General features: G+C 39.9%; 1 protein-coding gene across 1 annotated transcript in view; it reads right to left on the reverse strand.

Annotated features, from left to right (window-relative positions):
* ADGRG6 (adhesion G protein-coupled receptor G6) overlaps nucleotides 1-13639 on the reverse strand; it is a 136283-nt gene extending 122644 nt beyond the window's left edge. Inside the window, exons 1-2 of the mRNA XM_060168023.1 lie at nucleotides 13167-13639; nucleotides 5421-5521 (exon numbers count right to left, since the gene is read on the reverse strand). Of these exons, the coding sequence (XP_060024006.1) occupies nucleotides 5421-5521; nucleotides 13167-13168 (103 nt within the window). The 5' untranslated portion in view covers nucleotides 13169-13639. The remainder of the gene's footprint in view (nucleotides 1-5420; nucleotides 5522-13166) is intronic.
* Between the last annotated feature and the right edge of the window lie 1700 nt (nucleotides 13640-15339).

Consider the following 15339-nt stretch of genomic DNA (forward strand, 5'->3'; position numbering starts at 1 on the left):
TCACCCTCATTCCACATTTACGTAATTGACTTTATGACCTCAATGTAGGATTTCATATTTACCTACATCAAAATCAGATCATCTCAAAGGTATATGAAGGCAGGCAATTATCTACAGGGAAGACGCATCAAAGAAACTTCTGTATACAACTTTCTAAGGTTTGCTTATTCAATCACATTGGCTCTTCTCATCTGAAGTGTAGAATGGGAAAACAGCCTTTTAGCTGAAAGCTTCAGACAGTAATTTGGAGCACTTTGACCCTAACTGGAAAAAACCCCCACAAATATTTATTGTCATATATTATAGTTTTCTGTTAGTCACTTAAGCATTACTCTGGTTCTTTCTTCACTTAATAAGAATAGTTTGCACAACTAGAGCCTTATTTTTGACCTTTCAAATATACTTATTTAGTAATTAATGACATATTAATGTTAAAATGGCTAGAAGAAAAACCTGGCAGATTTATAAAGGGATTATTTTTCTATGCATTCGAAAGCCATTTGATTGCATATAAAAATATGTATAAAAGATGTCTAACACTCCAATACAAACTGTAATGTAATTGATGATCATGAGTAAAATTAACACACAAACCAAAAAAAGCACAAGATTAGTCCAATCATCTGCCTTCCAGAACCATGCTGTCCTCTGGGCTAGAAAGCACACAATTCAGGCCAGACTGTACTTTCAGAAACATTTCCCCTTTTAGCTGTTGATGTATCATAACTATCAGAATAACATTGAGCTTTGAAATAATCTGCTGACGTCATCAATTTTCAGAAGAGAAGGGAGGCTCCTCCCTCAGTGCTCGTGACTAAGGCTATCTGTGTGGAAACAGGCTCCTGGTTGCTAAGGAATCCGTTGGCTCTTGGCTGTCTGTTTCCCACTCTGTTTGAAGCCACAACCTTCTGTCTGCTTGAGATATCATCATTCATCTTCAAATCATAGTGTGTCACGCTTCATAAAAAGAGGTTCTTACTTGAAACAACTTTTAGAGATTCATATCAAGTGAAGGAAGAGTCGGAGTAACGGTTACATGACTAGCATTATAACCATACTTATAAAAGTATAATATTCATACATGTCAACAGTCTCTCTGGCAGTTTTTTTATTTTTATTTATTTATTTATTTTTGCGGTACGCGGGCCTCTCACTGTTGTGACCCCTCCCGTTGCGGAGCACAGGCTCCGGACGCGCAGGCTCAGCGGCCATAGCTCACGGGCCCAGCCGCTCCGCGGCATGTGGGATCTTCCTGGACTGGGGCACGAACCCGTGTCCCCTGCATCGGCAGGCGGACTCTCAACCACTGCGCCACCAGGGAAGCCCTCTGGCAGTTTTTTTAATGCGGCTTCTTTTTTTAATACCAAAGAATCTTATTAGGATTTTTTGTTTTCCCGAATTACTACAGTAATACATGTTCATTGTAACAAGGCAAATCATTCAGAGTTGTATTAAGTTCCATCACCTTCCCCCTTCTCACTCCCACCCTGAGATAATCCACTTTACGCCCCTGTGATAACCCATTTTAAAACCTGATGTGTATCATTCCATGTTTTATTAATGTTTATACAGTCTTACACAAAAGTATACACACATAATAATCCCAGTTTTGTAGTACAACTTATTACAAATCTAGGATAATCTTATATTGTTCTGTAATTTACTTTTTAACTTAACTTTATTATCTTTCCAAGCCAATATACATAGTTTTGAATGGCTACACAGTACTGCATGGTATGAATATAAAATAATTTATACAACCATTCCCTTGTTGATGAACAATCAGAGTCTTTACCAATTGTTTGCTATAACAATGCTACAGTTAACATATGGGTACATATTTCTCTATATATTTATGGGTTTTATTTCTATAGGATAGATGCGTACATGTGGGAGTGATATGTTAAAGAAAATACACATTCTTACTCTAAAAAAATATTGCCCAATTACTCTCCCAAAAGACAGAGCCAACAGTGTTAGTGTGTCTTCTTTGCCTAAACTTTAATAATACTGGATGCTATCAACCTTTCTAAATACTGTCAAGCTAGTGGGTAAAAAACAATCGTATTTTGTAATTTGTACTTCTGTGGGACCGGTTTAAATATTCAAATGTTATTTTGCTGTAGTTCTTATTAAAAGTTATATCCAGGGCTTCCCTGGTGGCGCAGTGGTTGAGAGTCCGCCTGCCAATGCAGGGGACACGGGTTCGTGCCCCAGTCCAGGAAGATCCCACATGCTGCGGAGCGGCTGGGCCCATGAGCCATGGCCGCTGAGCCTGTGCGTCCGGAGCCTGTGCTCCTCAACGGGAGAGGCCACAACAGTGAGGCCCACGTAACACACACAAAAAAAGTTATATTCATCACCTATCAAGAGACAAGGTATTCTGTTTCTATACTACTTTTTAAAATTCTAAAGGGCATAAACGTTGTATACTATTTGCTTTGTAAATGTCCACGAAACTACAAATGTTAACTTACCTAGAAGATTTAACATTGCAGTTCTATTTTATGAGTTAAATTGTGGATATTATCAGAATTAAACTACAGGATCCTAATTTTTAATCATCTGAACTAAGTGTCAAGCTTAACAATCAAGAGGTTTTGCCAACCCTCTAACCCAGCTACACAGTCACATTAACAAAATATTAACAACCAAGAGAGTAACCAAAATCAATAGATTATCCCTAAAGGGTGAAATGAGAGTGATAAGGGGACTCCTTTGAATTGGGGGATAGGCAGACTTATCTGAGATGGTAATAATTAAGACCTGAGTATCAAAAAAGAACCAGGCGCATGTGGATTAGGGAGAAGAGGGTACTAAGAAAGCATGGTTAAGGAATAGAAAGGACATGTATCCGAAACATAGTGACTGTAGGAGAGACTAGCATGATAGTAGGATGCACTGTAATGCATGAGAGTGAAGCAGATTTGAGGATCGGAGGTAGGGATCAAGAATCTTGTTCAGGGCTTCCCTGGTGGCACAGTGATTAAGAATCCACCTGCCAACACAGGGGACATGGGTTCAAGCCCTGGTCCGGGAAGATCCCGCATGCCACAGAGCAACTAATCCTGTGCGCCACAACTATTGAGGCTGCGCTCTGGAGCCTGCGAGTCACAGCTACTGAAGCCTGTGAGCCTAGAGCAGGTGCTCTGCAACAAAGAGAAGCCACTGCAATAAGTAGCCCGCGCACCGCAACTAGAGAAATCTTGCATGCAGCAACGAAGACCCAACGCAGCCAATAATAATAAATTTTTTTTAAAAGTTAATATAAAAAAGAAAAGAACCCTGTTCACACATGTGAAGTCTGAGGAATATTATATATCCAAGTGTATGAGAATAAGCAACCCAAGAAATGACTCTGGGTCCAAGAAGGGGCCGGGTACAAAGATAAAGACTGAGGAGACACTGGCGTCAAGATGCCACCGAAAGCCACTGGATTCGATGAGATCACCTAGAGGTCATCCAGAGAAGTGAAAAAAGTCAAAGATTGCCTATACAGAGACATAAATCACAGTTAAGTACCAGATGTTCTTCAAAAATATAGTGGTATTTCACCATGATTGAAAGATAGGACTCTGAAAATTAGATATAGCTAAAGTTTCAATATGCATTATTTTAACAAACCCTACACCGAGTTACTTATAAGGCACAATTTTGATATTAAAATGCCAATAATAGCCCCTAATGTATTTCTGTGAGTTCAAATATTCATGTGGGAGGTGGTGGCATTTTAAGTTAGTCGTATTTAAGATATATAGACACAAAACATTCTGGCTTCATGAGAAAACACAGGTAACTATCTGTCACAAAGCCTTAGGTGATGCACACAACATGTGGGGTAATAAAAGAAATTTTTTAAAAGATTTCTTGTGTCAGACAGTAACTTAAAAACACATTTAAGTACTTTGATTCCCATGCCCTTGCGAATGAGCACCTCCTTAAATTTTACATCCCAGGTGCTTCCCTTGCCCCATCCTAGTCTCAGCCCAGTTGACCCCATTTACTTAGTCTAAAAACATGTGTTTCATTTATTCAAATGATTAAAATAATGAAGGTGCATATACCAAATAAAATGTTGACATCTAAAATAAAAAGTCCCAATTTAAGGTTTGAAGAAGCCTTGAAAATTTACAAATGCTATGACCTAACAAAAATGAATTTTAATCTCATAATTTATCTTACATCATGTAATTGGCTCCTGGAGGGTCACTTTTGAAAGTTAAGAAATAATTCAACACTGTACATGATAAAAATCTAATGTATATATAATTTTCAGATCTCTTTACAAGTGTGCTTCCTCTTTCCGGCAATGAAAGTAACAGAAAGATAGACTTTATAAGGAAATTGAAACAAATACACCAAAAAAACCACTCAAAGATCAATTTTGTTTTGAAGCCAGTAAACAAGTACCAGGGATTTCCCAAGTAAGTAGCTGAAACTACCTGATGGCTTGGAAAAAAAAGTATTTGTATATTAAACACTAGTTAAATATCTTGATCCATGAATTAGCAATTTTAGCAGATAATCTATTTCCAGATTTGTTAAATGTATTATTTATAATAACATACAGGTATGTTATAAACATGGAATGTATAAAATCTTGAGTAAATCCCAAGTAATCAATACATAAGGCTTCAGGAGTAATGACTTCATTCTAAAGAAAAATATAATAAACTGAATAAAGACAACAGTAAAAAAAATAAAAAGTGTAAAACAAAATGGGCTTAAGAAAAATGCAGTTTGCTCAAGTAACAAAATCAGATAACTTTTAAAGATCACTCACATTCCTCAAGTTCTTATTGGCTCATTCATATAATTAGCTGTTTATAGAAAAATTCGGCTTTCAATAACAGCTAAAAAGGTCTTATTTCAAAGTTGAGAAAAAAATTGTACTCTTTTTAAAAATTAAATATTTTCATTCCAAATGTACTGTAATTAAAATTAACTTTGTCACAGCATTTTAAGTCAACTAAATAACCTTCATGATCTAAAAACTTAATTTCAAATTCCTGTCTGATACTTGGCAATAAATAAAAATAGCAAAGCCTATACTTTACTTTTCATAGAGAACTGAATGAAAACTTGAAAAGACAGAGAATTAAGTACTGTATATTTATTCAACCGTAGAAGAAACAGCTAGCACATTTTTAATGTCAGATATGTAGCTATCTCATCATTCAATATGGGCGAGATAAATAAAACTAAAAGAAATGTAGCTAAGATTAAAGAAATACACTCATTAGAAAATAAAACAATGATCAAAGTAATAGAATTCACACATAATTAAAGAGGAATGAGAGGCCATGGACAGAAAAAGCCTGTAAAGACAGAAAACATCAACATATAAGAGGCACACTTATACTGAAGGCAATGTAATCATTATTAAATTCTGAGTTTGAAAGAAAAAGAGTCTTACTTACCTGAAGGAGGAACATACACAATATATAAAGCAAATAAGAACAAAAGAGAACTTGGCTTCCATTTCGAATGACAGCTCCACATTCGGCCTGAGTGAAACATCCTGTCATGGAAAAAAGCAACAGTCAGGACACTTAGATTCAGTAAGGCATTCGGTCAATAAAATCTGTAGGTTTCCAGCAGGTAGTGGAAAATAGGAACCTTCAGATTCAGCCTTGCTTCCAAATAAAAAAAAGAAACTTTGAAGATAAACTAAGCATCCCCTTTAAGCTAATTAGGCAAAAGAGAAAAATACATGCATTTTATTTGGATAAGGTGGTGGCACCTTCCTTATCAATGAATACATAATAGACGATTTCTTCATGAAGATGGGGAAGTATTCAGATAATACAAGATAAAAATCACTTATAAAAAAAAAACTATTTCGGCATCAACCTTCAGCACCACCAGTCACATGCCCATCTGAGTAGCAAGAGGATGTTTTTATCAACCTCTTCTATAATCTCCCAGAAATTTAGGCTCTAGGGAAATGTTTTCATTTTATAACATCTGCTGCTTCACAAATGGAAATATTTAAATTAAAATGCCCAAACTTTCTTCCTTCCCCTAAAATTAAGTACAGAAGCACTAACATTCTAAAAAGATTAATTTCTTTATATATAATAGCTATCAAAGTTTTTAAATGGCTAGTAAACAAGTATTATAGAAACTAATAAATGACATTAGATGGAGGGGTGCTGCTTTGAAAACTCTCAAATCATTCTCCGTACAAGAGTCTCATTTTTTAAAAAACATTTTTAAATTTTTATTTATTTATTTTTGGCTGTGTTGGGTCTTCGTTGCTGCACACGGGCTTCCTCTAGTTGCAGTGAGGGGAGCTACTCTTCGTTGCGGTGCGTGGACTTCCCATTGCTGTGGCTTCTGTTGTTGCAGAGCACCAGCTCTAGGCGCACGGGCTTCAGTTGTTGTGGCACGTGGGCTCAGTAGTTGTGCCTCGCAGGCTCAGTAGTTGTGGTGCACGGGCTTAGTTGCTCAGAGGCATGTGGGATCTTCCTGGACCAGGGATCGAACCCATGGCCCCTGCATTGGCAGGCAGATTCTTAACCACTGCGCCACCAGGGAAGTCCAACAGTGTCATCTTTAAACTCACAATTATACTTAATGATTTAGATGGGGACATACGTATTATCTTGGCTTCAGACAGTGGTGTGATACTTTTCATTGACTCAGCCCTATCAAAAAAGGCAAACCACTGAAGGGGGCAGCAGCTGCAAAAGTCAGTCACAAAAAGGGACCACAGATGAACTGGTGAGCAGAAGAGTCATGAGGCAGGAAGAACAGGTGAGTAGCAGTAAGAAACCTCCAGATCTTAAAATCCCCAAAGAGAGTTACTTTGATTGTAAGTGGTAATCGAGAGTCATTTTATTTCTAAAAAGAGGAGCAACTAATAAGATACTTTAGGGCCACAGTAATAACTTTTTTCCTGAAGGTTGCTTATCTGGAATAAAATGTATAATACTAAATAGAAAACCAGAAAGTTGTAAGAGAAATACTTGAATAAGCAAAAATAGACATCAAACTGATTCTTGCACTTGCCTTTTACTGTTAGAGACTACGTAAGTTACAAAGAGAACAAGATCTAGAGTCAGACAGACCTGGGTTTGCTACTTATGAACTATGCAACCCTTGGAAAATTGACTTCACCACCTTGTGCCTCCTAGTTTTCACCTGTAAAAGAGGAACAATAGAATCTAGTCTATGGAGCAGCTGGATGATAAAATCAAATCATGTCATTTAAGAAATATGCCTAACATTCAGCAAGTACTCAATAAATATTAGCTATTTTTATTTTTACTACCATCCTGAGCATTCTAATATAAGTGTGGTTATTCTGTCAACAGCAAAGCCAAAAGAAAGGACTGAACCAGGAACAGATAATAGGATCAATGTTATAAGCCAAAACCAATCTATTGACTTTGTGGCTACTTCTGGGATCCACTTAGAACAGAGAAGAAATGGATTATTCATGTATGCCATTATTACAGAAATTTAAAATAGTATCTGATACTCAGGACATGTTTTTATATTCACCAAACTACAAGCTCCAGCATCATGCAGCTCCTAGGGGAATTTCTACATGAGAAAAAGGCTACGTCCTAAAGAGCATTTTTGTACAACATTGTAAATCAACTATACTCCAATAAAAATTTTTTAAAAACAATAATAATAGAGGATTTTTGTATGGAAGGTATGTTTTCAAATACATCCATCCAAAATACTTGAAATTAAAATCAGTGTTACTGTTTACAAGAAGCAAGATGTTATAGTGAGTCATTAATAATAACGTAATAATAATGGATGTGAACTCTGGAATAGCACGTAGTTACATCCTGGTGCTTCTGTTTACCGTGTGCTTTGGGGGCAGGGTCAAGTACTTAAACTCTGAGCCTATTTTCTCTTCTGTAAATAGATTATCCACCAAAAAGAACTAGAGGTAACATTGCATGGAACTTAGTGAGTGCTTTAAAAAGGGTAGCCTGTAAATTTTTGTCACATGGAAAGTTCACTTTTTTGGAAGAATGGGTCCATTTCCCATTGATGCTGGATGAATGAGGTGTTTCCCATTCATGCTGGGGATGAATGAGTGTACTTCTGAAACAAAAGAACAATTATATATTCAAAGAAGTTATCATCTAAAGGACCAAAGATGAAGTCTAACCTCCTCATTTCACAGAGGAGGAAACTGAGGCCCAGAGGAATAAAGGGGCAAACCAGTGAAGCCTGGCTGCCAGCCTTATAGATATTAATAGAAGGAAGTATCAGCCCAGGAGAACTCCTAGCTTCTTAATCTTTGTGGCGCATGACAAGCCTCCGTTATCAATATGTGAATAGTGGCCTCCTCTTATGTTCCCGTGCTCTCTAAACAATACTCAGGGAATGATGTTCATTAGTTTGGCGACACTCAATACTATTTCATGTGCTCTTGGAACTTTTTTTTGCTATAAAAGGTTCTGACACTTAGGAATTCCATATTCACTCCTGAAGCTATTTTATAAAAGCTGCCTGCAATCCTGTCAGACAAGAGCTGCACAGGACAACCAAGGGCTTAATGCATTCCAGTTCTCAGGACTCCATCACTTTGCACAGAAAAGGAACCCAGGACAGGGCAAGAACTTGTAACCAACATAAACCACCTTTCATCCACTTTACTGAAGAACAGAAAAAATAAATTAAGAATAGAACAGAGGAAGGAAAGCATTGTATGTCTTCTCAGGGGACCAATTAGCAAAGACACATCCCTGGGATTTAAACAACTTTCTCACAAGAATGGAAAATCCTGAACAGGGTTACTAAGGTTCTAAACAGGAACTACAAAAAACACAGTACAATTTTGTGTCACTCAAGTTGTGGCCTCAAAGTTCTATTGAAAAGAATAAGAATATTTTTTAAGTAGAAAGAGGCATAGATTTCTATAACCTGAAAAGAATCTAAAAGTTATGCAATAAAACCTATCATTTCACAGATGAAAAAACTATGATGTTAAACTACTTGCCCAAGATCACATAATCAGTGGTGTCAGAGCCAAAAAGACCCCCTGTGTCACCTGCCTTCCAACTCAACTGTCCTTTTTGAGAAACAAGCTACTACTCTATTGCAAACTCACTCTCCTTTTCAATGAATATAGGCTACAAGATACAAAATACTTAAATCCTGTGTCAGAAAGCTTTAGAATTCAACCCTTTTATAGGAATTGTTTTAAATGTCAATATGACTCCTTGTAGATGTCATTTAATCCAAATGCATTAAAGTCTAAAAAACCTACTGTCTTCCATCTCTTTACTCCTACTGACTCCCCTAAAAGTCACAAAGAGAAATTAGTGAAGAAATTTTGAAATTGGTGGAGAAATTAACATGGTACTAATTCTCTTAATATCAGCAATAGTCAGAAATATCTTCATTCTCCATATACCAACTGTATTTCTATGGCAAATCTTTTCAGAAAGGGACATGAGGAGTAGCACAGAGAATACCTTAATTTTTCCAGAGTAAAAAGAATGGTAATTTGGTTTATTCAAGCCTGCTTACAATTTTGTTTCGTTTTCTGGTTAAAGATCATGTTCCTGAGCCTAAACAATGAATAAAAAGAGAAGTGCTATTCTATTACTCATTGTAACTTCTTTTATTAAGTTGGGTTCACCCCCCCCACTTCAAAAAGGTGGAAAGATTTATTCTTCAAATCTGCACAAATCTTGACCCTTATTTGAGCTATAATGTACATAACTGGCTTTACCATAAATGAAATTAAAAGGTAATCATGAGAAATACACACACACACACACACACACACACACACACACACAAATACATGTAAAACTGGGAAAATCTGAAAAAGAGAGGTGTATTGTATCAATATCCTGGTTGTGATATTGTACTTTTAGTTTTGCAAAATGTCACCATTGGGAGAAACTGGGTAAAGGGTACTACGTGGGCTGTCTCTGTATTATTTCTTAAAACTGCATGTGAATCAACAAATACCTCAATTAAAATTTCAATTAAAAAAGTAAACCCTGAAGCCCTGATGAATGTAAGTTACTTTCAGATGGTTCAGTAAAAAAATGTGTGTGTGTGTGTGTGTGTGTGTGTGTGTGTGTGTGTGTGTGTGTACGTACGTACAGACAGCGGAGGGGAGAAGAGAAGAAGAAAAATGATAAAATGAATAGGGTAAATATTTACAATAAGTGTTTCTGTGTAAAGAGTATACAGCTGTTCTTTGTGTTATTTTTGCAACTTTTCTGTAGGTTTAAAACTATTTCTAAATAAAGTTAAATACACACATACACATTTACACTGAAGGGTATCAGTGTTCATCTGATGACACTTTCATCACTACTGAGTATTATTGCTTTAATCATTGCCAGTTTGATAGAAGAAATAATGTCTCATTTGGATTTCCTTTGTTCAGATTGGCATATTCAAGTCATTTGTATAGTTTTCCATTATAAATAATTTTCTTTCTAGTGATTTGTGATTTTTTAACCAATTCAATACTAAATATGTTAAGCCTTGTTCATATCTGCTATAAATGTTTTCAATACAGCAATATTAAAGTTTTCCTTAAGGCATTCCAAATAATTTCATCCTGAGGAATGCTCATAAAGGAAAGTAAGATGACACTTAAGTAGCACACTCAAGTTTTATTGGCATTTTTACTTATGATTGAAATGTCCTTTAAATGTTATCACCCAAGTCACTCAGTGTGCTTCTTAATGTCATCCAATGTAGGTAATGTAATAATGTCATCCCATTAGAAATGAAGTGGAAAGATGTAGTTTTGGCCCAAGCATGCCACACACACTGAACAAAGTCTTTTCCTATTTAGTCTAAAGTCTAAATAGTTTCAAGAAATTTTTGATCATCCCATCAGAGATGTAAACTCTTGTATGACATGGGCAGTTAGAAAAATGGTTAGGTTTAAGGAAGTGGTTATCAGTTTATTCTTAATATATAAACTGATTCTCTTTCAAATCATTATTTCCAGAAATCAGAGTGACATGCTTCTAGTTGGGCAGTAAAGCTGCAAGCTTCTAATATTTCCCATAAGCCAAGAGACAATAGCCTCATTCACCATTCACATTGGAAAAGCACAATGTCATGTAATTTATATAAGCCATAAATGGAACAGTAGCTTCATGCAGCTTGAGACCAATTAATGCAAGTCTTGCTAAATCTATTAAATTTCTTAGGGTATGAAAAATATGCAGTCACTACAACTCCAAAGTATATTTATAAAGTCTGTAATTCCAGAACTTGAGTGTAACAATATATACTCTATCCACAGGAGTAGGCAGAAAATATACTTGAATAATTTGTGTATTTGAATCTATCAAAATTAAAATTTAAAAGGTAGATAATATAGTTTATGTTTCCCTTTTGAACGTTTTTCAACAAGATAGTAGGAATCTTTACCTTGGAAAGGTTGGTATTACTTCCATATACTCTAACATACTAATATCTAAAAAGAATCAGATAATCTTAAACCATTCCATATGAATTATAAACAGCAAAAGGGAAAAAAGAAACAGTTATAATCTGGCAAGAAATGGAAAAACTTTCTGTCAAAATAGCTCAATAAAGAAACTCAAATCAGGGTATTAAACTCCATAATTTTATGTGATTAAATATTCATGCTTTTACTATATAATGACATGAGATTGTTTTAATCATATAGAATTCAAATGGACTATATAACTTAATTTCATAGCCAGAAATTTTTTATATCACTTGTTGATCAGTTTCACATCTTTTATTTTAAAACCTGGTATTCATATTTTCTTCATGTGTAACGTAGTTTTTTCCCCATAAGATTTAAATCACCTAGGAAAGCTGAAAGGAAGCTAGACAAATATCTGCTGTTAAAAACCTTACTATATTTTCAGAAAAAACTGAAGTTTAAAACAAACTCACATTCATTCAAAATGTGTTGCCTGTATATGAGAACAAGTCTTATATGAGACTGTTGGCTGTATCCCAAAATAAATTCTTTCAGGTTATACCTTGCTAATTCCGCTGGGTAAATGGAACTTTAAAACTCACAGGTGTGGAATTACTTCACATGCAGTTTAATAAAAATAAGTGGTTTCTGTCTAATTATACTGCTCACTACCAGGAACAGAGCTGCCAAGTGCTAGGCTTCTGGGCACTAACCCTTTTTCCTATTTTGAAAATGTGTGCTGGAGGGAGGGAGGCAGACGGTGCAAGGAATGGACAAAGGCCTGAGGGGCTTGTCTCTTCCCGGGTATTACACGGAAAGAGGAAATTTAAGTGGAAATAAATAAGGCTCCAGAAGGTGGGGGAGGGAGGGCGAATATCAATTTCTAGAAACTCTTGTATATTAGTGGAAGGGAGTAAAATGTCTGCCCAAGATTAAACAAAACACCAGAGGGAAAATTACATATTACAAGAAAAGGTAACTTCTGAGTTGGCCACAATAATAAGCTTGGTCCTTCAGAGAACAACCTTCCTTTTTCCATTTTGGAAGGCTAGGGGGTGCTCGGTGGCCCTTCCGCAGGGTCGCTCTGAGGCACTTCACCACTTGGATGACAATTCCAGAGGCAAAACCCATTAGGTTTCTCTAAGCGTTTCATCGCCCTATACCCCCCACTTCAACTTCTATACAAGACCCATCACAGATCCCATCACGTTCAATGGCATCTTCTTTAATTACTTTTTAATCTACAAAGTACACCGTGAACCTTTTCTGCGCGCTTTTTTTTTTAAACCATTCAAATAACCCAAAGATCCAAGAATAACTTCTACAGTCAAGGGTGGCAATGTGTAAAGTCAACATTTTCTCGGCATACTAGTACCTTCCAAGCCCCCAGGTGCTGATCCAGGAGAGCGGCTTCTTGGCAGGGCGAGGCCCCTGGATGGAGCAGCCGCGCGGGTGATTCCTTGTTTAATTTGAATCCAAAACCTTTTCCCCATTCTTGAAGCCCTGCCCTTTTTATTATGCTTTACGCCGCCCAAACGTGAGGTTTACCTCTCGCTGGAAAAAAGCCAGCGGCACACACTTGTCACAGCTCCGGCAGGCAGCAGCAGCTCACCCCTCAGTGCCTCGAGGGGCCAAGGGAAGACAAACCGGTTTATTCCGTCAACGCGGTTGAAGTCCTTACAAAGCCCTTGGGGTGGGGCAGGGGGAGGCACAGGTAAAGGTGTGAAGGAATTCTGAGCTGAAAGGGGGGACTTACATGTCGGCATCACTGCGCTGAGGTCCCCAGGGGCCGCGCGGTCATGCTCCACCACCTTCCCCGGCTCTGCTGCTCCGAGTTCCCCGATGGAGCCGCCCTGGCGCCTGGGCCGAACGCGGCGGCCGAAGCCTTCTTCACGCTCTTTCTGGAGAGGTCATCGGGGCTTCCCGACAGCCGCTCCTAGCCGGCGCTCGGGGTGGCGCAAGGTGGACGGCCGGCTCCGCGGAGTTCAAGTGCGGATCGCGGCGGCCAGGGGGCGGGCGGGGCGGCAGGTTCCTCCTTACAGAGAAGTTGGAGGAAAGTTAGGGCGAGAACGTTGAAGCTTAGCGGCTGGGTCTGCCTTCGAGCTGGTGCTGGGTGCTCGGGGTACCCCGGGTGCTCCCAGGGCGATGGGCGGGTGGGTGAAGGGGTCCGTTTCCGTAGGTCCTCGGCCCCGCTGGCGCGCGGCGGCACGTGGTCACCCCCTTTGTGGCTCTCGTTTCCCCCCCTCCCCCGCCGCGGGCTCGGGCTGTTCCCGGGGCCCGTCCACCCGGCCCGCGCTTCCGGCGCCGAGGCTCTGCCCGGGCAGCGGGCTCAGGTGCTGCTGCCCTGGCGGCGCGCGGCGCCTGGCCGGGCCCCGCGCGGCCCTGGGGCGGCCCCAGCCTCGGTGCTCGGCGGCGGGGACCGTCCCGTGGGCGCAGCCGCCCCACCCAGGATCCCGCCCCGGGGCAGGAGGGAGAAGTCTCGCTGCGGGTTGGGAGAGGCGCTCCCCAGACTGGCAGCGAGGGGCAAGCTGCGGGGGCCGGAGGGAGTGGGAGACTGGCTCCGGGCCCGGCGCGGCTGCCAGCCGGGGAAGGGGGCGGGGCGGGGCAGAGCCGGAGGTCACCCGAAAGCCGGGCGCCCTGAATTTGCGAGAAATGAGCAGCTCGGAACGCCCGCGGGGATGTGGGCACCTTCTCCTTGCTCGCCGGGGTGCTGCGCTGCCAGCCCAGCTGGGTCTGCGCGGGAGCCCTCCGCCAGGTTCCCGGGCCACTGCCTTGCTTTTCTTTTACTTTTCAGTCGCTTTTTTTTTTCTCCTCCTTCCTTTTCTTATATCTCTCTCCCCCCTCTCCCTTCTTTTGTTCTTTTTCTTTCTAATAATCAGAGTGAAGTGAGAAGTGTCTGTTTTCACAGCACACTCAGACCCCCCATACCATCACCACATCTCTTGGTCTCTGCTGGGGTAGAAGGGGTGAGAGTCCCTCAGCCCCCCCTCTCCAACCAAGGATGAAGACCAGCCTTAAGAGGGGGCTGAGCAGGCGGCAGTCGCCATATACCTATGCTTACCACCGCGCCTTCCACAGAAATACACCCACTATCTTCTCCCACTGATTTGTTGACACGTGTAGTTCCATCCTTTTGCCTTAGAATTTTGTCTTCTGTTGAAATACATCTAAATACCCCAAGGAGTGGAAACACTTTAAAGCTTTGCCATTGCCCTTGGTTTGGATTGTTCAGATCGCTTCTGGAAAGAAGCATTTGTGCTGTGATATGAGGTGGAAACAGCCTGAGAAATTTGAAAGTGGGTGCAGAGGGATTCAGTGAAAGCCAAAACTTGGCAGGACTAGTGACAAACTGATTGCTCCACAGTTTGGCCTGGGATCCTCCTCCTTCAACCCTCTCCTGCTGCTTCACTGGGACTCTGGGATAGGACTAGATAAGTCATGCTTCCTTTTAAAATCTGCACCACTTTAAAAAAAAAAATGAAGGGATATTAACATGGGGCTGAGTAGATATTCACCTAACATTCAGCAGGATTGATTTGCAAATGCAAATCCAGTTACTCAGTAGGGAAAGTCCACTGCCTGGCCTCCAGTGCTCCTATAGAGTCGCTGCCTGGCAAAGGGATCTGGACACACCTCCTTGGAAATGAGAAGAGAAAAACAAGGACTCAAACTCTCAAAGAAGTTCCCTTCCCCTTCGGAATCGCCAGTTAATCCATGAAAATGCTGGAGGCAAAACCGAATGCCAGTGCTGTATGCACATCCAGAGCCAGAGCAGCCCGGCTTGAACTGTGAACATGCACACACACGCATCCACACACAGGGCACACACAGAAGTGCCAAAAAATGCACATAGCATTGATTGGCTATTGATAGAGAACAGTTGGGGTGGAAAAAAAGAAGTAGAGCAGGACTTGAACACAGACAGCTAG

This window comes from Lagenorhynchus albirostris, chromosome 12, assembly GCF_949774975.1.
Source record: "Lagenorhynchus albirostris chromosome 12, mLagAlb1.1, whole genome shotgun sequence".
Taxonomy (NCBI): domain Eukaryota; kingdom Metazoa; phylum Chordata; class Mammalia; order Artiodactyla; family Delphinidae; genus Lagenorhynchus; species Lagenorhynchus albirostris.